The following is a 23,638-nucleotide window of genomic DNA, read 5'->3' as shown; positions in this document are numbered from 1 at the left end:
GCCCAGGTCTCACGGATGTGGTTACCACTGGCTGTTGATGGGGCAACAAAATGGTCCTGCGTAAGGGAATTCCACTAAAATCGGGGGAATTACACTTTTTAAGTGATACCTAATACCAGCTGGGGATACGCTGCTGAAATACAGCACCTGCTGCAGAGGGAGGCTCAAGCAAGTCCTCTTGAACTAGAACGCCCTTTTCTACCTTAGCAAAGATACAGGATGGAGTTCTTGCTACCAAGCAGTCCTCGAAGTTAATTTTTTGTATTCCAAATACACAAAAAAGAACGACTAACTTACAGACAGTTTGGTGAGCACCTATCTACTGCATGGCCAGCCTTATTCTGGGCATTTTGCATTTAATTCCACTTCATTCTCACATTAAACCCTATGAAGGTTTAATACCGCAGGTGGACGGGAATATGTTAGCCTAGCTTATTGGGAGCAGTCTGCCTACTGGCAAAGAAAAGTCTCAACAAATGTACACTGAGCCCCCCTCTCCTGTATCAGGAACAAGACAAGGATGCCTGTGCTTTGACCACTTCTACTCAACACTGCCCTGGAGGTTCTGGCGAGTGCAATTAAGGCAGGAAAAACAAACGAAAGGTCTGAGAATTGAAAAGAAAGAAAGAAAGTTATAACTATTCTGCAGACACTGTGACTGTGTTTGTAGAAATTGCAAAAGGATCTACAGACAAATTACTAGAATCAGCAACGTGAGTAGACATGGTGAGTGTGCATATTCAATCATGTTTTCATACAGGAGAAACAATGCGAAAAGGATACGCAAAAGCAATGACACCACTTATAATCATGTCAAGAAACACAAAACTACTACAGAATAAGTCTACCAAACGATGTGCAGACCACAACACCGAAAACTGCACGACACCATTGACAGAAATTAAAGGCCTAATGAATAGAAAGGTATATACTAAGTTGATGGAGTGTATGGGTGTTAGTTCTCTCCAAACTGGTGCAGAAGCTCAAGGCAATGCAATTGCAGACAGGGTCTCAGCAAGTGTGTGCGTGTGTGTGAGTGCATGCACAATCAAGTATGTGTGTGCATGCAAACTGGTAAGACGTATATGGCAATGCAAAGGGTGAGGTAACCTTGGAGATCAATGACAATGCTGGAAGACTTGCACTACCAAATAAGAGCCTCTTCTAAGCTACGGTAACAGAGAATGTGGCACTGGTATGCGGACCAACAGACAACTGGAACAGAAATGAGAGTCCTGGAACAGAATCTCACATCCATAGAAAGGATGGTCTTCTCAATGAATGATACTGGGTCAACTGAATCTCCATATGGAAAAAACAGGAATCATGACCCCTACCTCACACCATCCACAAAAATTAACTCCAGATGGATTACAGATCTGGCCATGGAGGTAAAACAAGAAAGCATTCAGAGCACAGGCAAAGATCCTCATGGCACTGGGCACACAAAGATTTCTTACATGGGGAAAAAAAAAAAAAAGATTTCTTACATGGGGGGAAGGCGCTGCTCACAAAGGGAAGACTGCCCACGGATGCTTCTCAGTGCCCTGGGGAGGTTACAGAGACTGACAAGCACAACCCTTCAAATATGATGCTTACATTGGTCAGAGAAACAAGAAAGTTTCTAGAGGGACCCTAAAAGAATGTTTCTTTTGTCCACCAAACTAAAATTAAGATACAAAATTTAACTGTGTGGTTTACAGAACAACAGTGAAAACTGAATCCACAGCCTCACCAAGTTTCCTATGTGAAAGTTAAGGCACTGATTGGGAGAAAGAGGGACCCTAAACCTTGGAACAGGGAAAGGAGGGTGGGCTCCAATGACGCTGAGAAGCTTGAACCGCTGATTCAATCTGAGCCTTACTTGCCAAGAGAAGCAGCCTGTCCTCCTGCATTGGAAAAGAGGTCTCATACCGGGACATTACAGGACCGTTCATGAACCTGAATTCCCCTCCCCATCTGGTGTGGTTTCTTCTTTCCTGACTGGCACAGCAATTGTATTAAGAACTTCTCTTCAGAAGAATGTAGAGGCAAACTACAGATTAAGAGGAGATATTTGCAGTACATACATCACAAAAAGGACTCGTCTCCAAAATCAATATGAAAAAGGCAGAGGACCCAACAGAAAAGTAGACAAGGGCTTTGAACAGATACTGCAAAGTAAGAATATCCCAAATGGTTTTTTAACATAGGAAAATGTGGTTAACCTCATTAATCATCAGATTTACAAATTAAAACCACAAAGCAATAGCACTGTACAACCGTGAGAATTGCTAAAATGGAAAAGACAGGCAGCACCAAGTATGAGAGAGAAAATGGAACAGTCAGAACTCTTACACACTGCTGGTGGGAGTAAAAATAGGCGCACACACTTAGGAAAAAAAGGTTTAGCAGCATCTCCTACAGCTGGACATACACACACCCACTAGCCCACTGACTCCACTCCTAGGTATATACTTTTTTTTTTAAGATTTTATTTACTTTTTTGAGAGAGACAGAGAGAGCATGAGAGCGGGGAGGGCCACAGGTAGAAGCAGACTCGCCACTGAGCAGGGAGCCTGACATGGGGCTCGATCCCAGGACTCCAGGATCATGACCTGAGCCAAAGGCAGACACCCAACTGACTGGACCACTCAGGCACCCCCAGCAGCATTATTCCTATTGAGACCAAACTGGAAAAACCCAAGTGTCTGTCAACAAGAGAATAGCTACATAAATTGAGGTGTATTCATAAAATGCAATATTGTACAGCAGTAATGAACTCTTCCCGAACCAACAAAATAAGTCTTTAAGATGTAATATTAAGCAAAAAACAAACAAAAAACAAAAACAAGGCCAGACACAAAAAGGTATATATGATATGATTCTATTATGGGAAACACAAGAACAGGCAAAAGTGATCTTTGGTGTTGGAAGACAGTTGGGTCAGTGACTAACTGTCGGGAGGGACAATGCAGGGACCCACTAGAGTCCTGGTAATGTCCTATCTCTTGATCTGCATACTTGCTTCACGGTACACTCACTTTTTGAAAATTCACTGAGCTGCACACTTATAATCTGTGCACTTTTCTGTTTGTATGCTATATTTCGGTGAAAAGTTTCCTTCCAAGAAAAGGAGCTCAGATGTTGAGACTACCATACACAAGATATAAAACTATACATACCCTGTTTATTTTTTTATTTTTTTTAAGATTTTATTTATTTATTTGAGAGAGTGAGCAAGTGAGAGAGACAGCATGAGCAGGGGTAGGAGCAGAGGGAGAGGGGGAGGGAGAAGCAGACTCCTTGCTGAGCAAGGAACCCGATGTGGGACTCCATGCGGGGCTCGACCCCAGGACTTTGGGATCATGACCTGAGCCAAAGGCACACACTTAACCGACTGAGCCACTCAGGTGCTCCTACACTCAGCCTGTTTAAAGAAATAAAACACACTTTGAAATCTGTAGAGAACAATCAATTATAAACAGCAACGCCAGGTTTGAAAAATAACCAGTTAGAACCTCTAGAAATGAAAAATACAGTAACAGAAACTACAACTTCAGTGCAACATATCAGACCCGACAGAAAAGAGAATGGGTGAACTAAAAGACCAGTCAAAAGAAATTATCGAGGCAGTGGTGCAGAGAGACCAAAAGAAAGAGAAATTCTACAAGAGGGGTTACAAGATATGGAAGACAGAGAGAGAAGGTCTGACACGTGTTTAAAGACAGCTCCAAGAAGAGAGGAATAAGAATGGGGCGAAGGTGATATTTGAAAAGAAAACAGCTGAGAATCTTCCAGGGCCGACCCAAGAATCCAGTGCACAGGTTTGTGAAGTCCAATAAAAGAAAGAAGAAAGCCATCACAGGAAAACCACCGACTTGCCTCCCTTATGAACGGAGACGAAGAAGTCTCTAATAAGACACTGGCAAACCAAATCCAGCAACAGATAAAAAGGATGACACATCACCACCAAGTGGGACTTATCCCAGGCACACAAGGTAGATTTAACATACAAAAATCAATAACTGTAATACACCAAATCCATAGACTAAGAGCCCAAACCCCGCGATCCTCTCAGCAGACACAGCAAGGAGCTCAGGACACCAGGAACATCTGAGGAAGGGTCTCAACAAATCCTCTTCCCAAAGACCCACACACTCAAAACAGGTGAAATGAAACTACCGTGTAGGACAAAACACAAGGCTGGTGTCACTTAAAAGCGAGAAGGCGGGCGTGAGAAAATCAGGACGTGGCACCTGTGTGCGGGGAAAGGCGAGGGCGGAGTCACGGCGACCCGGTGCAGATGGAGCAGGCGACCAGCAAGCGGGGCCGCGCCTGCGCTCCGGGCACAGCTCAGGTGTGCAGTGCTCGCTCTGTAGGGTTTCCACGGAGCCCAGCGCTCGCCCTCTCCCGCACACGCAGCTACACACACCCCACCCCCGCCTCACAGCTGCACTGCCTTGCCTCTCCGGGGCACAGAGGACACAGCCTGGCTGGCGGAGGGGCCTGCAGGAGACATTGGGGACACCAGAAGCCAGGAACACGGCGCAGAGTCCGCTCTCGGTAACGGTCTACACCAGCCTAGTCTACACCAGTGGTTCTGAAAACGGGATGCTGCCGGGAGGGGTTGAGTGTCCAGGAAAACTTCCAAGGGAACACTGTCCCCCCTGGGATTCTGTCTGCTGCAGCCTAGTCCTTCAGCTGGGTCTTAGGTACACAAATCATTCATTCATCACCCTGTGTCTGCTTTCTGGCGCTTGAAGTATCTCAAAATCAAGCACATGGGTACTGAATGAGAAATATAAACACTTCGCAAACACTGTAAAAACCATTCAACCTCACAAATCCTCCAGGAACACAAACTGCAGCAGTGAGAAATCGTGTTCCCCTGTCAAACTAGCGGACAATTTTACATGACAGAATCGTGCGATGGTGAGGGTCCGGAGATGGATGTTCTCAGAAACTGCTGGTGGGAACGGAAAGTGGCACTGATCCACGCCCAGTTCTAAAAATAGCTCTTAAGCTACATACCACCACTAGATAGAGACATATCAGCATCTAGAGACATCGCCATCCTTCCACAGAGGAACTCCACTTTTAGGTTGCTGTCCTACAGAAATAATCAGAAAGGAATCAAACATTTATGTACAAGCATGTTTATATAAGCATTATTCACAAAGAAAAAATGGGAACTATTCTTAAAATCCAATAGGAATATGGCAGATATGCTCATTCACTGGCATTAAAAATTATGTTCATAATATGAGCAAATAAATAAAAGTTCAAAAAAATGGAGGACATTTAACTGTGTCTATTTAAATTGTGTAAGAAAGTAAATACAACACTAAGAGACTGGAATGATAGGAGGGGGCATTTTAGGTGATTTTTATTCTCTTCTTTATACTTCCCCTATTTTCCAAATTTTCAACAATAGAAATGTCATTTTTTTTTAAAGATTTCATTTATTTATTTGACAGAGAGATAGAGAGAACAAGTAGGCAGAGAGGCAGGCAGAGGGAGAGGGAGAAGCAGACTCCCCGCCGAGCAGGGAGCCCGACGCGGAGCTCGATCCCAGAACCCTGGGATCATGACCTGAGCCGAAGGCAGCCACTTAACCGACTGAGCCACCCAGGCGCCCCGAAATGTCATTTTTTAAGTGGAAAGAAATTGCCTTTTTTAAAAAATTTAATTTTATTTAAATTCAATTAACATATAATGCAGCGTTAGCTTCAGAGATAGAGTTCAGTAATTCATACATTCATACAATTCGTACATTCATATGGTGTTGCATATACAACAGCCAGTGCTCATTACATCATGTGCCCTCCTTAAAGCCTGTCCCCCAGTTACCCCATCCCCGCACCCCGTCCCCGAGAAACTGCATTTTAAAGCACTGACGAGAATTATTTCCATGGTAAAACCTGGACCCTCTCACATTAATTCGAGTCTCAGTCGGGAAACAACATCCCCTCTTTAGAAGGAACTAATAACCCAATTAAGATAATGGGTAACTGAGTAGAAAAAATGCTCAAGCCATTTGTCAGTCAGTCACATACGGAAACAGAGCATTCCAGAACTGTGACACAGAAACAGCGGTGTGGCAGAAGCAAGAATTTTATTTAGCTGGACCCAAGGCCCTATCTGGTTCTCCCAAGATGACAAGATGGCGCTAAGCCCTCTCTCAGAGGACAGGATGACACGTGACAGCTAGCACAGACAGACGCGACTGACCCAGGGGCCGCTTTCCGCTCCAACCCCAGCAGGAGGGCGTCCCCTGGGTCCAGCCTCAGAAGCAGTTCTTCCTATCAGAGCGGAGCAGTCCCATCTCTCATTGGGAATCCTGCCCCCAGAGAAGGGCCACCCCCACCCACCACTCTGCATCTCCCCCCGCAACACGCACCACTGCTGTGGAATAAGCTCCCCACGCTCACCGCTCACCGCTCACCGCAGGTTGGAAGAAACAGTGGGGGCTGTTGCTTTGAAAGTAGAGCAAGAAGACAAAGATGAGAAACTAGGAGACAAAAAAAAAAATCAGAAGAACAGATCCAGAACCTGAATAACAGAAGAGCCAGAAGAAATCATCAAGAGAGTAACGTATCTTTCCAGAACTGAAGATCATGAGTTTTTAGATTAAAATGGCCCATCAAAGTCCAACACACAAGAGAGGTTAAAAAATGCATGAAGGGTCAAGATATGCAAATGGATATATATAAATAATAGTTACAACCATAATTTTTTTTAAGTAAAAAGGTAAGACTCTCCCCCCAGGAGCAAACACACCCTCCCAAGGCACAGGCGACTCTTCAGGGCAAGGCTGGGGAGGGAGCAGCATAAAGAAATTAGGTGCTTTCAGAAGGAGACACGAGGGGGGAGGAAACACAGCGTCTAGCAGCTTCTCCGAGGGGCGCTGGAAGCTACGAGAAATGGGCCAACTTCAAAATTCTAGGAAGAACGTGTTTTCATTCTAAAACTCTACACCCAGATAAACTATTAATCGAGTATTAAGCAGGATAAGGATCTTTTTAGACATACAGGGTCTTAAGCAATTTTAATTCCCATGCGCATTGTGTCCAGTTTAATAGTCCTTTTTATTTTAGTGGTAAGTAATACATATTCCTGTATTGCAAAAAAAAATTTTTTTAAGATTTTATTTATTTATTTGACAGAGAGAGACACAGAGAGAGAGGGAACACAAGCAGGGGGAGTGGGAGAGGGAGAAGCAGGCTTCCTGCCGAGCAGGGAGCCCCATGCGGGGCTCAATCCCAGGATCCTGGGATCATGACCTGAGCCGAAGGCAGACGCTTAACGACTGAGCCACCCAGGCAGCCTACAAAATTGTTCTTAATGATCCCAAAACATACATAGCGCTCCATCCACACCATGGAGTATTCCATAATTCCTAAAGTGAATGAATGAGAACTGTAATAGTAGTGGAGGGAGTTTCTCTCTCTCTGACAAATAAATAAAAGCTTAAAAAAAAAAAAAAAAGATGCAGGGGGGTCTGGCAGGAAAACCAAGTATGTGATCCCATTGCTAAAACAACAAACTTTGACCCAAAGCCCACGCATGTGCCTGCTTGAGTAGGGGCTGCACAGGATTGCCCAAGGGCAGAGAAACTACAGAAGGCCACCGAGGGAGGCAGAATTCTAAGATGACTCCCATCATCTCCGCCTCCTGGGATTACTCCCATCATTGTGTTCAAGGGCCAAGAGATTCTGCAGATGTAATTAAAGTACCGATGGGGTTGATCTTAAGTTACAGAGACAATCCAGGGGGCCCGACCTAATCACGTGAGTGCCATCAGAGCAGGGAGTTTTCTCGGCCAGTCACAGAAATCAGAGACTTGACCTGTGAGAAGGATTTGAACAAGGGGGTGCTCCACTGCGGGGCTGGGAGGGGCCTCTGGTTGACAGCTAGCAGCAGCAGGAGGAAAGGCAGAGGCTAGACGGAGACCCCAGTCCTACAACCCTAAGGAACTGCATGCTGCCGATAACCTGTGGGCTTGAGGGTCCGCAGCTGCCAGGTGAGCAGAGGGTCCAGCTACCCCATGCCAGACTCCCCACCCACTGACACTGTGAGACACTAAAAGGGTGTTGTTTTAAGCCACTAGATGTGTGGTTATTTGTTACGGGGATGACAGTGGATTTGCGTGCCAGGAAGTAAGGCACTGCTGTAACCAATACCTACAATGGGGCAGGTACTCCAGGGTCGGAAGAATTCGAGGAGCATGGTAGATGGAGTCCCGACAGCCTTCAGCAGGCTATTCATAGAAACGTGGGCAGGAAAGACGCTGCTGGTAGGGACTCCAAGAAACAGAGGAGCACTTCCCTAAACTGTCTCCGAGGAAGCAGAAACTGCTGTGAGCAGCGTGTCCCGGGAATCTAGACTTTCAGGGAGCTGCCGCGGAGGCTCACAAGGACATGTGGGTTCCTGGAAACCCAGGAAGGGACCTGGTCGTGCAGAAGCAGGACCTGTAACTGAAGGGCCTGAACAGACTGCTCAGCAGAAGCCACCTAGGCTCTGCTACCTGTCTTGAGAGGCAAAGAGGGGAGAAATGGAAGAATGGAGAATGAAAAGGGAGCCCGACTGCATGACTGCAAATGCTCAGCCTCTCCACATGACAAGAGGCCAAGAGTCAGAACCCGCTGTGGGGGAGTGTGGCACAGAGACGAGGCTCAGTGTCCTGCTCAACCCTCTCTTGGCGCCTCGGAAGGATCTGGAGGTCAGAGCGCTGGGCCACACAAAGACCCTTGCAAGAGACTAAGGGTGTTCCTCATCGGTTCTCTTCATCCAACCAGGGGCGCTGGAGAAGCTTACGAACGAGCACCCTCACATCTCAGCAGAAGCTGGAAGCAGAGAAGGGCCATGTCAGAAGCGTCGTCCGTGGGTGTGGCTTGTGTGACAGTGTATGCCCCAGGAATCCACGCCCAGCACGGCCTCCGGATTCTCCAGAACAAGCAGCTCAGACTAGGGCGGAAGGAGCCTGGCACGACAGAGGCTCCTGACAGGCAGCAGGCTGAGGAAGCCACTCGCTGGGCTGCAGAGGAGTCCCATTTTCAGGGAAAACAAAGGATGGCTCAGAGCCCAGAGGACGGCAGGCAGTGTGTTCCCAGGCCTTGAAATTTAACCACGGACTCCAGCTGCAGTTTGCCGGGCTGGGTTTCAAACACTGCCTGGACCAGCAGCTCCTTCTCGCCGTCCACGGCCCTCTTTCTGACGCAGCACGCCGTGACTCTTGTCCTGCACCTGGCCGGCCACTGCATGCCGGGAGCCTCTGGTCCCACAGGCCCGCAGGTGGGGAGGCCTGCACTTAGTGGATGTACTCGGGCACCTGCTCCGCCCCTGACTCACACTATGTGCATGACAAGCACTGGGACTTGAACGGATACATAACGGCATGAGGCTGTGGGGCCTGGGGACGGCTGAAGCATTTTGCCATTGCTACGGATACAGCTCTAGCCAGACCTAAGATGACCCCCAGGGACCCCTGCCCTTGTATAATCACCTCCCCTGAGTGTGAAGGGACCTGTACATGGGGCAGCCATCCTGCCCCCAGCCAGGCTCTGCTTTATGGCAAAAGAGGCTTTTGCAGGTGTAACTGATCATCAGTTCACTCTGGGTTCATCTAAAGGGAGATTCTCCAGGCAGGCCTAACCCAAGCACATGAGCCTTTAAAAGCTGAAAGGAAGTCAAAGATCTGAAGAACGGGGGAGGGCTGGTGCAATCCTGCTGACCTGAAGGGGGGGCAGGTGGAAAGCAGGTGGGAGCAGCCCCAAGACAACAGCCGGCAGGGAAATGGGAAGCTCAGCCCTATAACGGTGAGGAACTGAACTCTGCCCACAGTAAGGAGGAGCCTCCTGACAAGAGCTCGGCCTGGATGACACCTCGGATTCGACCTGGTGATACCCTGAGATTCCAGTCATGCCAGCCTGCTGATCTGTGAGCTAAGGAAAGGCTGCTATGCGTGGGGTACTTTATTATATGGCAAGAGAACACTGATACGTGTCCACACCAGGTCATTACCATGAAATCGGGAGGAAACAGAATGGCAGAGGCACTGATGCGAGAGAGAATTCCATGGTGAGAAAAAAGTTTCTATCACGTGAACAAATTTATGTGAAATTAAACATGACTGTATTGTTAGCATTTAGAGAGGTGTCTGTTCTCCAAAATACAGCTGACTTTGGACAAGGACAGCATTCCCGCTGGCCATGTGGGGCATAAACAACCGAGAAAGAAGCTGTCAGGCCAACATCTGAACAAAAAGAACCCAGAGGTGGGAGTTTCTGAAGCTACTTTGGTCCTGAAAGCTTTGGCCAGTTCCAGGAATGAGAACAGTGGTGCTGCGAGAAATCGAAGGCCCGGGCTCGCCGAGTCGGAGCGTCCACCAGACACCCTCCCCACTCTCTCGTCCTTCCCTTCCCTGGTTCCGGCTCCATAAAACGCTGCTTCTCTTCTGTCCTCTGGAACAGTCGGAGGTGCAGTATTGGAATAATCCTGTCCTTGAGTATGAGGAAGAACTGGCCTGTACAGACTTCCGGTCCAGTGTTTGCACGGCCGGGGTGGGTTTGGGCGTGTGTCCGAACTGCTCACTCTCTCTCTCGGGGAGACTGTCAAGCGTTCAGTCTTTCTTGAGAGAGCTTCGGTAGGCCATCTTTTTCTAGAAGATTGTCTATTTCATCTAAGTCTTCAAATTCGCTGGCAAAAAGCTATCCGTAAGATCCTTTTCAAAACCCCCTAGAGCAGCTGGAGCTGCACCCCTTTCACATCTGAGACCGCTGCTATGCGCCGTCTTCGTTTTCCTCATCAGTCTTCCAGTTTTGACTACTAGTCTTTTCAAAGAACCCACTTTTCATTTCATTGATCCTCTCCCCTGCATGTTTTCTGTTTGCTTTCTGCTCTACATTGTTTATTTTCTTCTCTCACTGAATTTATTAGACATATATTTTTACCTAATCCAGTAGGCAGGTAGCTCACCAGTGTTCAGGCTTTATTTAGTAAAAGCATTTAAAGCAATGGCCCTCCTTGGGGTGCCTGGGTGGGTGGCTCAGTTCATTAAGCGTCCGACTCTTGGTTTCGGCTCAAGTCATGATCTCAGGGTCAGGAGACTGAGCCCCGTGTCGGAGTCTGCTTGAGATTCTCTCTCTACCTCTGCCCCTCCCCCGACTCATGCTCACACTCTAATAAAATCTTAAAAAATAAAAAAAAAGCTATGCCCCTCCTTCCAAATCCCACATCAGCTGCATCCCACAAGTTCTGGTTCACGTTAAAGTCTTTCTTGATCCCTGAATTACTTGGAAGTGTTTGAACTTCTAAATACCTGAGTGCTGTGTTGGAGACGGCCATCGCTGCTGGTCAGGACCCATTCTCTCCTCCTTCCTAACAGCAGCATGCTGAGGAACGGCGAGGTAATGCGCCCAGCTCACTAAAACTACCTTTTCCAGTGTGTCTTGCAGATAGGCATGGCCAGGCGACAAAGGTCCTGTCAGTGAGCGAGGAGGGCATGTTCCCGTTGGGACTTCTAAGAAAGTTCCATGGAAGGAGGATACGGTTGGCAGGGACATCTCTACCTGGCTCCCTCTTCCTGCCTTAAACATGGATGTGACGGCAGGGGCCCCATAATCATCCTGCACTAGAGGGGACCTTCCAGACTGCAGGCATGAACTAGAACGGTGGGGCTGAACGTGGAAGGGCTGTGGGGCCCTGATGACCTGCAAAGCCACCTGCTGGCCCTGAACCTACCGCTGCCGTAACGTGAAAGAAAAGAAACCTGTCCTGGGCTCCACTGGTCACCTGGCCAAATGTAGTTCCTAACTGACACAGACGCTTCTAAGATACCACTGTGGTATTGGTTTTTTGACCAGAAAATAGTTCACACATATGAAAGCATTTATAACTTAGACTAATAATAAAATGAACACTGCTTCATCCACCACCTAACCTGAAAAAGGTAGAACATTTCTAGGCTCACTGTGTTCTCAAAACTATACCTCCCTGTCCTCTCCCTACCTCTCATCTCACCAAAGGGAAGCACTACTCCGGATTCTGTGATTAACATTCCCTTAAATTATGGTTAGATCACACATTTTTGTAACCCTAAGTTATACTGCTCTACTTTGCTTGTACCCCACTTTTCTGCAATTTTCTTTCTTCCTCAATATTGTGAGATACATCTACATTGACGCACGTAGCTGTAGTTCACTTAACCACACAGCTCTACACTGTTCATTGCATGAAGACACCACTATCTACCCATTCCCCCATTTATGGGTTTGTGGGTTATTTCAAGCTTTAAGCTATCACCAAATGCTGCTACCAACACTCCCGTACTCTTCTCCTGGTGACCCATGGGACAGAGTCTCTAGGAGAGTGCTTCCCAACTCTTCTGACACCATGGCATATGTAGAAAATGATGATATTTACATGCACACTGGAGGAAAACTGGAGGGGTATAGACTTCTGGATGCAGCCGCAGAGGGGGCCCACAGACTGGCACCTTGAGGGTTCAGGAGACCAGTAAAATGAAGCACATCAACGTCCCACAGCCCGGTGGCAGAGGTATGCGCGAGCAGGCCAATGGTGCTAGGTAAGTCCAAACTGTCTCCCGAGCGAGACACTTCCTGCTTTCAAAGACCCTGGGCTAGAGCTCCCAAGGCTCCCCCTCCTCACAAGCCCAGATGTTGTTAGACTGACATTCTGTAAGACAAATGTCTGTGCTCTTAATTTGTGTTTCCTCACTGCTAATGAGATGGGGCATCTTTCTGTGCTTACTGTCTATTCCTAGCCGCTCTTCTGAGACACCTGTGCACTTCTTTTGCCCATGTTTTATTGGGTAGTTTGATCTTCTTAACCAGATTGTTTTTGGCATCCTTGATATATTCCAGATAGTAATCATTTGTTAGTTTTATGTATTCTAAAATCTCCCTGCTTGAGCTTGTTTTTCACTTTTCACTGTTCATTATTTAATACAATTAAGAGATTCTGTTCATCAGCCTTTAATGGTTTGAGCCATTTTTGTGTGTGGGTGCCTTTTTCAGGAAATTCTTCTCTACGCTATTTGTTACTGAATAAAATAAAACCTGTTTTGTAATCAAAGAATATGCTCTATGAATCAGATATTCTGCAATATGCTGAGTCTTACTTTCTGATCAAGCAGGAGGCTAGTTTTTGCACATGCCCAGTGCTTATTTGAGAATGATATACACTTTCCACTTGTTGGGTGGAAGGTACTATAATAAATATCCAAGAGATCAGGGATGACAAACGCCAGCCGCGGGGGAGGGGTGGGGGGGTTAACAAATCCAGCCCTGGCCATCTGCTTACATATCATCTCTGGCTGCCTGCATTCCACAAAGGCAGAGTTAAGTAGTTGAGACAGAGACCGTATGGCCTCACGAAGCTGAAAACATTTACTATCTAGCCCATTATAGAAAAAGCTTGCCAACCTCTGTTGTACTCAAAAACCTTTTTTTTTTTTTTTTGGTCTGCTTGATATCAATTAATCTGCTTTAAATTAGAGCTGCTTTAAAATCTTCTATGACAATGACACTGGCAATTCTGCTAATCCTCGCTTGTTATGGTACTTTATGTTGAGGCTAATTTATTAGGTGAAAATAAGTTCTAAATTGTTCCATTTTCATGGTACATTATTCATTCTATTGTTAAGAGCAGTGGTCACTCTTGTCCCTAGTTGTTATTTCTGCTATGAAATCTGCCTGGATGATACTGTCACTCTAACAGTCTCTTTTCCTTAGCATGTATTTCTTCCATTCTTTTATATCTTAGGTTTTGGATGTGTCTCTCATAAACAGCACACAGCTGCACTCAGTTTTTCCGTGGAATCTGACACTCTTTAGTCAGGAAGTCTGGTCCATTTGTTATATACAGTGACATATATTTGGTTTCTTTTCCACCATCTTAGACTGTATTTTCTTTTTCCCTGTTTTTCCCTATGCTCCTCCCCCTCCCTTTTTTTGCCTCCCTTTTTCCTGCCTTCTTTTGATTAAAATTATTTTTACTCCATTTTTTACCTTATTGAAGTTTTAGCCTTTTCACATGTTCCCCTAACATTATAACATGAATTCTAGACTTAATGAAGATTTCATCAGCGTCTTTATCCTCCTCTGCAACAATATAAGAGCATCAAAAAAATTTATTTATTTGAGAGAGAGAAATGGAGCAGGGGGATGGGCAGAGGGAGAGGGAGAAGCAGACTCCCTTTTGAACAGGGAGCCCGACATGGGGCTCGATCCCAGGACTCCGGGATCATGACCTGAGCCTAAGGCAGACACTTAACCGACTGAGCCACCCAGGCATCCCGAGCATCTGAACCCTTATTGTCAGATTTAAACCCCTTTGCTTGCTTCTTTATTTTTATTGTTTTGTTTTCAATGGAGAAATACATCATGTTTTCAAAATAGCGCTTGAAAAATACAAGGTGTACAGGTTTTATAAAACAAAGCCAACTCCAGCCACGAGACACTATGTACATCCTGTGAAAAAACTAGTCTGATATTCAGTTAATGAAAACTAGAAAGCTCCAAGTTCCCAGCTTGGTTAAACAAGTATAGTTACATGAAACACTTAATAAACTAATTTTCCCCCCAATGTGTAAATAGAATGACAAGACTACATTTGTGCCTGGCAACTCCAGCCGGACCCCACAGTTATCTGAAATGCACAGCTCCAGTGCACACTTCACCCGACTTACTGCACCGGAAGGGCAAGGTGACTGCACAGGGCAAAGATGTGGGCAACAGGAATACTGTGCACTTGACATCACAAAGTAGGGGTGAAAATAAAGCCTCAATTACTGCAGAGCCTAAAAGGAAGAAGACTATATTCCAACTTTGGAAAGTTAATCTAGAAGGATAGGGAAAGGGTTTAAGAAGTTATAGTTTCACATGAAAAATGCACACGTGGTAGAAAGGAACACAGTTGGAGGAGGGCAGGAATCAGGACCAGGCTAATTGGAAAACCTGTCAGGCTCGCTGTGTCCAAATCAAGACAGACTAAGTTTCCATTCATCTACATCTGCTGCCATTCATGTGTCCTCAACGGGGACACCCTACCACTTAGCTATGAGTGGTCTTTTTTTTTTTTTTTAATTTAAAGGAAGGCATTCCTAATCTCTTGTAGGGTAAAACAAAAACAGGAAGCTGCCTAGTTATCAAGTGCTTCCTAGAAACTATTTTGTATGTTTCTACATATAAAATTTACTGATAAATTTTAGCAAGTCCTTTAAAAATAAAAATTGGTTTAAATATTTTGGGGAAAATGCCTTTTTGCTGACATGTTTAAATTGGAAATTAACTTTACCATAAGCAGATACTCTGTGGAGCATACAAATTTCTCATATGTATAGCTCCAACAGCCATCCAAGACCAATAACTGTATCCCAATTCATTACGTTCAGTGAAGTGAAATATTAGCCATGGAACCAAAATCTAGTGTTTTGTACCATGTGGCCACAGGATTGTGGGTTTCACATAATGGTTAAGAATACACTAGCATTCTGAGGTTTTTTTAATGAATCTACATACAAACATAAAGAAGGGAGGGGAGGCAAAAAGCTTTTTTGTTTTAGGACAAATCCTTAAGGACAAGAGAATATGGAGGTTTGTTAGTTCTGACACAGTATTTGCTGTTTGATTGCTGATTGTATGCACTCTAAAACAATTCCACAGATAAAACCAACATATTATTTCTTGATTGCGTCCCGACAAAACCAAAGACTTACTAATCACTGTTTCAATGTCAAATATATACCCTATGAGCTGACACTTCATTTTAAAGGATTACAGCTACCTCATGGGGACCGAGGTAGATGGATTTTTATGCTTTTTCTGACGTTTGGTACACACTACACAATGGCATCCAGTTTGACAATTAATAATGAAGAAAACTCTTCAGGAAAAAAACTAAAATGCATCCTTAAAATTAGTTCTACTTTCTAATAAAAATATACATAAAGTGCATCATCAGTATAAGGAATTCTGATACCAGTTTGTATTGCAAATTTTCCCAACAACGCATCAAACATAAATCCAGTCCAGATGTCATGCATGGGTACAAATATAGCCGGAGGGTTTTTTTTCTCGTTTTTCTCTCCATGGGCAGTCGTCCTTTAAAATAGTTACTATAACTGCTGCTGACGCATTTATGATAGTACTTCTAGCATCATATAGTAACCTGGACTTCTGATCAAGATTAGCCAAGTAAGGGAAGTTACCAAATAAGGCTAAATCTAGTTTAGTCAAATCTAGTTTGGTACCCTTCACTCTCCTCCTTTAGCACTTGAAGACGACAAGTTGAGTTGGCAGATACAGTTTATGGACTCTTGAGGCTGTTTTTATCAGTTCAGTCTGTCTTACTGAATTCTTGGGAACAGGAACAGGATTTGCAAGGGAGAGCTGGGATATTAGTAAGTTCTGTACTGGATGTCTGCCATGAGGCCATCCACTGTCTGAAGAGTTTCTAACAGAGTTGTACTTGTCTCTTTATGAGACTGTTCCTCTTCTTTTAGTTTCCTTGGTCCTTTATGCCGTGAGAATGTCTGCTAGACTCCCACTATAGGATTAGCTATGTTTGTCGCAGTGCTCCCTGAAGGCCTGGGCGGATGGTTTACCAGACGTGTTGAAGAAACAACTCTGGCAACTGTGGCCTTCGGTGGTGGAAGAAGGGCTGGCTGTGAGGCAGTCTGAGGAATGCTTTCACTAGATGCACCCCCTAAGCTTTCACCGGGATTCACCTGTTGCAAGGAAACTTCAGTAACTTGTACGGCAGTCACAGATGCTGCCATTACAGCAGGAGCAGGACTATTTCTGCCCTGAGAGCTGCCAGTCACTGGGCCAGTCTTCATAGTGCTAGTAGGTGAAGGCACAGACATGCTGTCTTCCCTGTCTGCAGACAAGTCAAGGCTGCTGTCACTCAAAGATGTTAAAGTGACACCTTCCGTTGAATGTGTTTTCTGTTTCTGAAGCACATGATTAGGCAGTAGCTGGTGAAGTTCCTTTCTTCTTAAATGCATTGCAGCAATTTTCATATCCATCTCAAACATCTTGCTATTTATTGCTTGCCTATAAACTGTATCTGTGAAAGACTGGATATCATAGGTGAGATCAATACTGAGAACGTCAGAGTTTTCTGGCTTTTTTAACACTAACCCAATCACCCACATCGTACGAAATTCTTCCTTGTCAGGATTTTCTTTAGGTGCCGGAAATGACTGAGGATTCACATGCGCCAGAGTAATAAATTCATTCTTCTCCAAGCTTCCAACCAGAATTCGGATTTTTGATTCCACCAAGCCCACCCATTCTAGATGCTGTTTTTCTGTTGGTGCACTTGCTAGAAGTACAATATAATGCTTGTACTTTTGAAAGAAGCTTGGAGCTTCAAAAAGCTTGGACCACTCTGCCTTACTCAGCAAAATTTCATGCGTGATAGCAAGCCCTTGTTTAAACTCCTCGATCATGACCATCCTTGTTGAAACAGACACGTTGTATGTGGAGTTCTGCTGTGGGTACGCTGGTGTGATTATGGGCATAAGATGGTACCTATCACTGGGATTTACTCTTGGGTCCCATACAGGCAAATTAAGATTCTGCTCTTCAGGCTCTTTCAGCAGCACTGGATTTGGCCATTCCCATTCAGAAAATACCAAGAAAAACTTACGTACAAGAGTTGATGCTATTGCATTTGGGTAGAGCTGGCAAGTTCTTGCTACCAGCATGGCCCAGGAAACACCTCCTAGGAAGCCTAATATATTGGAATAGATATTGTGGCATTTGGCCCACAGTTTGATGGCTCTCAGAGTTAACCTGAAGTTGTCAATGTTTGGGACGAGATGTAAAATTTCATCCGTCACCCGGCAACCGTTTAGGCTTCTTATGCATCTAATATCTAAGTTTTTAAGCAGACTGTCATCTCTTAGGTCCAAATCTTCTGGAATAGTCTGCAGTGCCAATCTTGCAAACAAAATATCAATCTCTATACCATCAAAACACAGTTTAATAACTGGTACAAACGCCTCCTCAACAGCCCTTAAATCTTTTACTTCTTCGTGTAGTTTCAATTTGTCATAGAACGAGGTGAAAAAGTCGCTTCGATCAACATGTCTCGGTGCAACGCACAACGCATCAATATCAGCACCTTTCGTGTGCACGCCTAATCTGTACGAGCCAAACGTAAAGATCTTCCCGCCGACATTTTCAATTACAGCTTGTGGAAGGCTCTTGCTTTCACTGATTTCTCGTATCCACTCCTTTACCAGATTATTTAATTTTTCCAAAATTAAAATCCTGCGCTGCAGTTCCTCTTCCTCTTCAAAAACCCCAAAGGGCTTCAGGGTTTCAATTAACTTCTGGGTAAGTACGCAGTCAGTCTCCTTGGGGGCCGCTAAGCTGATGGGGGAGGAGATGCCATAGTGCTTGCGCGGCGGCGTCTGTTGTGATCCCGGAGTTGTCACCGGAAACGGCATCATCTCTAGCGCCGGCCCCGCCACGCCACCTCCCCCGCCACCGCGACCTCCACGGCCGCTGCCCGGGTCATGATCCGCTGAGGCGGGGGGGCGGGGCTCCCACCGGCCCAGGTCCAACCCGCTCCCGCTCCACTCCCGCCGCTTCAAGCGCCTCTCTGCCGTCCCCTCGGCCCCAACATGGCGCCTGGGCCCTCAGAGCTGCATTCTAGAAGGGCCACGCACGCCACGTATGCCACGGAGCCTGCACGCCGCGCGGAGCCTCACGGGAGTTGTAGTTTCCGAGGTCCCGCCGCAGGACTCGGGCTGGTGCAGGTGGTCCGGGGTACGCCTTGTTTTCGGCTTCATCAGTACTGTTTACACACACCTACCGTCTTGTCCCTTGATCACCATTTTTCCTTACACCCCAGATCTACTGCCTCTCCAGGGGCAGCTTCGGGTGGCCTTCGCCCTAAGGCGCGTCCTTCAGAAACCCCTCACAGTGAGGGTCTGCTGTGCAAGGCGCCTCCCGTTGCGTCGTCCGGGGCCCGGCGCCTGGCTGGTGGTTTAGTGGGTCTGCAACTCTGGGGTGGCAGTTCTGTTCTTTCCAGCTGGCAGGTCCTGTCCGCCACCTCTGGTGTCTACAGTTTCTGTTGGGAAGTCTGCAGTCTGACTGACCTGCTCACCGGTCTTTTCCTTCTGGCAGCTGTAAAGATCCTCCCTATCCTCAGTGTCCTGCAGTGTGACCACCACTCGGTGTCAAGGGGTAAACTTTCCATTTACCTTACACTGTGATTTCTGAATCGTAAGATTCGTGCTTTTCACTCCATGACCTCTGAAGAAGCTCAGGCATGGCCTTGGAATATGCTGTACACACCATTCTCTTGATTCTCCTCATGTACACATGTGATAGACTCTCTCATTGGGTTCTCATGTCTCTTACCTCCTGCTTCTTCCTGGGTGATGCCAGATCTACCTCTCAATTCTCCAATTCTCTCTTCACTTGTACTTAGTCTGCTGTCTAAGCCAGCACTGAAGCATCCATTTAAATACTTACATTTTTAATTACTAGAAGCATTATCTTGTTCTTCTCCAAATCTTCCCTGCCTCTTCGGAAGACACCTATTATTTCCTGTTTTCTTTCTACCTTTTATTCAGTAAACATTTTGAACTTATTTAATATTCTACAACTAATGGCCCCAATTCTTAATATTCTTGAGAATCTGATTCTAGCTTGTTTTCTACTGACTCAGACAGGCATTGCTTCATGGGTCTTGTAATTTTTGGATCATGAGCTCATCTCTGGTGAGGCTTGGGATGCCTGTGTGGATGTCCTTCCAAAGAGGAATTGCTTTGTTTCTATCAGATGTCCTTGTACACTATCAAATTTTACCCTATAATTTAATTCCTTTTCCAGGGACTAGCCAGATCACCTAAGTAGTGTGATTTCAAACCCCAAACATATGTGAAAAGAAAAGTGGTTTTTGATTCTAGGGAAGAGTTTTCCCCACCCAGAACCCAGACTGAGAAAGAGAACTCTTTGTCACCTCCTTTCACCAAGTATCAGATTCTTCCTATTCCATCTTTTCATTCAGTGTGTCGCCCTTCAAGAGTTGCAACCATATCCAGGTGTTTCCCTGCCTCTTTAGGTCCTGAAGCTCTATGTCTCTTTCTTGGGCAGCTGCTAAACTAAAGTTTCTTGATTATAAAGACTGGCAAATGCCTCTAGAGCAATTATAGTTCAGCTATAGAATCAGCTAAGATTCTGAGGTTTCAAAGTACCTCTTTTTGGTTTTTTTCACCCCTGCTGATTTACTTTATTTTCTTGGGTACTCAGCTATGCATCTTAAAGGAGATTTTTTTTTTTTCCTATTTCAACCAACACTTCCAGGTACTTTATATAGAAAGATTTTCTAGGATAAGTAATCCCACATATTACAAGAAATATAAGTACCTATTTTTCAACCCATTTCAATATAGTTTACATGCTCAACATTCCAGCAACACAGCTATCAGTAAGGTCTTTGGTGACTTCCAAGTTGTTTAATCCAATGGATCCAATTGTCTACATCTTTTTTGCCCTATAGTAGCCTCTTCTTGGCCTCCATGGCACCACACTCTTTGTGCTGTCTTGTACATCTTGGGCCTCCCCTCAGCCTGATTTGCTGACTGCTCCTCCATTACTTAGCCTCTAAAGTTGGTGTTTCTCTAGTTTCCATATTAAGCTCTCATTTCTCCTTATCTTTTGTACATTCACTACCTAGATCTCAATTTTCACAGCTTTAAATATCACCTATTTACAGCTTAATTTAAGCTTTTGTAACAGACTCTTTTTAAGTATTTATTTATTTATTTATTTATTTATTTATTTATTTATTTGAGAGAGGACAGGGGAGAGGGGCAGAGGGAAAGGGAGAGAATCCCAAACAGACTCCACCTGAGCACAGAGAGAGCCCGACATAGGGCTCGATCTCACGACCCTGAGATCATGACCTGAGCCGAAACCAAGAGTCGGACACCTAACCGACTGAGCCACCCAGGCGCTGCATAACAGACTCTCTTCTAAGCTCCAGATCCATATTATCTGACTTCCTATCTACCACCTCCATTGAATATCTGAAACTTAACTTAGTCTAAAGAGGGCTCTTATTCTTCCCTCCATAATTTGTTTCTCTCCCAGTAGTCACCATTTTAGTGAATGGCATCTCCATCCATCTGTGCATACCAGAAACCTGGAAGTCATTCTCAACACCTCCCTCTTTCTCATACTCAATATCTAGTTCATTTACAAATATTGTTGATCCTACCTCTAGAATATATTTGGGATTCATACACTTCTCTCTACCTGTTCCCTCATAACTCTACTCGAGATTACCATCAACTCTCATCTAGACTCCTATAAAAACCTAATTAATCTCCTATTACTGACCTTTTTGAGTATTTTCTACTAGGATCCAGAGTGGTCTTTTAACCCCTTCAGTGGCCTCCCATTATACTTAGTCTAAAATCTAAAATACCTAACAACCCAGGTTGGTCTTCCCCTGACCATCTCTCCAGCCTCAATGCCCACAGCTTTCCCCCATGCTCCAGCCACATGGCCTTCCCCCAATGCCTGGCATTCGCTTCACTGTCTCTCGTCCCGAGTCTGTACACAATGCTCTTCTCTCTGCCCAGAAAGCTCTTCTAGCTCCACCAAGTGCCTACTACTCTTCACCTCGTTAACGTCTTGTCATTCTTGAGACTAGCTTAAAATTTATCTCCTCAGAGAGAATTTTCCTAACCTTCATGCTAAATTAGCACATGTGCTTTCCCTCCACAGCACTTATCACAATTTGTAATTATGTTTTCCGTGTGATTGTTTCTTTGCCTTTACTTCCCACTAGACTCTTAGCTCCACGAGAACACGATCTCTTTGTTTTGTCAACTGCTATATATATATATGTATACACACACACACACACCTAGTCAAGCACCAACAGATATTTGCTGACAAATTAATGAATGAGCACAGTTCTTTTTCCTTTGAGTCACTGGTAATCAATATCCAGAAGACTCATTTCTTGAATTCTGATTAGGTAGAGGTCAGTTTCAAATCTACACATTGTAACCTCTGGGAAGTCATTTCGGAACTCGATTCACAGCTACTCATGCCAGTTGGCTATAGGGAGTCTCTACGGCCGCATGACTCTAGCACCCCACTACACTACAGCACCTTCTGACCTAAAAGTGTTTCCAGGGGGGATTTTTGTGGGTCAGGGGCTCATACTCAGTGCCTAAGGACGTGGAAGGACCACACAGGAAAACACGCCATTGTCATGGCCGCCTTTCTGCAGAAGCCGCGGTCCAGCAGTGCTTACTAGGAAATGAAGTAGACATATCCACAAGCCAGCAATTCCATTTCTGGGAGAACACCCTCAGAGAACTCTGCACAGACCCTCAAGAGGGAGGGTATGCCATAGTTTGTAGCAGGACGAAGCTGGATGCAACCTGAGTGCCCATGATTTGGGGAATGGATAATGTGGTATATGTATATGATGGGAAACTATGGCTCAGTCAAAAGCAATGAACTGAAATTTACAGCACCACAGGTAGATCTTAATCTTATTATGTAGTGTCCCTAGTTGAACAGAAAGGTTAAACTTTTATATATTTAAATCCATCTACCTTTTCCCCTTACGGTTTGTGCGTTTTAAGCCTTCTTATGAAATCTGTCTTTCTTTTAGCTGATGCCAATTATCCCAACACTGTTTACAAAATCATTTCCCCAATATCTGTGATGCAATCCGCATTGCACCAAATTCCCACTGGGTCATTCAACATCGTCTGCCTTTGCCTTCTCTATTCTGTTCCCTCCATCTGCTTGGACGTTCCTGCCCCCAAACCACATGCCTTAATTACCATGGTTTTAAAACATGTCTTGGAGCTAAGGAGGTCAATCTCCCCTACCCCTGCTCATCTTGTTCAAACCTATCTTGGGCATCTGAAAACCAGGCTCCTTTCCCAAAGATGGACTCAGTCTGTGCAAGGACAGCACAGAAAAGAAGGTGGACTTGGGCCTCACTTACTGCTTTCACTCTGTACACATCTGAACATGTATTCAAGATCTCTGGAAACATTTCTGCCACTTCAACCATCAGAAGGAAAAAAAAGATAGTTGACTAGCATTCTCTGTTTATGTGAGTATATTATCTAAAACCAGTAAGAGACACTATTCTATATGATTTAAATATATCCCCCAAAAGTTTTTCCCCAAAACTATAAGTCACTTTTAGGAACCAACAGATATCAACCTGCTTTAAATGTTAATAAAACATAGTTGTTAATATATTAATACTTCTTGTAAATGCTTCACATGGTTAACTGGACCAAGTGAGGTCTCTCTATCCATTTAACCAAATCCGAAATTTAGCTTTTATGTCTACCTGTTTCAAGACAACTTTAAAGAGGCTGATTCATCTTGTTGCAGTATGGTACAACACAGAAGGCATCAAGAACCAGGCGGATTTGTTGTACTATGCTGGCTAATGGGGTTTTTAAAATATACTTCTTCCAGAAATTTAAAATCAATTTCAGTAAAACTATAAAGAGGTTTTAGAAAATATGAGCTAAGTGCTATTTAGTTTATAGAATCACTAGTTACTCATACAACCAATTAACATCCACTCTCACACTGTGAGCATCCCATTGGGGGCCAAATGT

General features: G+C 44.9%; 2 protein-coding genes across 2 annotated transcripts in view; both read right to left on the bottom strand.

Annotated features, from left to right (window-relative positions):
- The window catches only part of RADIL (Rap associating with DIL domain), a 57,228-nt gene that overhangs the window by 28,455 nt on the left and 5,135 nt on the right, over positions 1–23,638 (bottom strand).
- On the bottom strand, positions 16,541–18,466 carry PAPOLB (poly(A) polymerase beta). The gene has a single exon (XM_021680132.1). The coding sequence runs from the start codon at positions 18,464–18,466 to the stop codon at positions 16,541–16,543; it is 1,926 nt and encodes a 641-aa protein (XP_021535807.1).

The sequence above is a fragment of the Neomonachus schauinslandi genome, chromosome 5, assembly GCF_002201575.2.
Source record: "Neomonachus schauinslandi chromosome 5, ASM220157v2, whole genome shotgun sequence".
NCBI lineage: Eukaryota > Metazoa > Chordata > Mammalia > Carnivora > Phocidae > Neomonachus > Neomonachus schauinslandi.
This window is presented reverse-complemented; position numbering and strand designations above follow the sequence as displayed.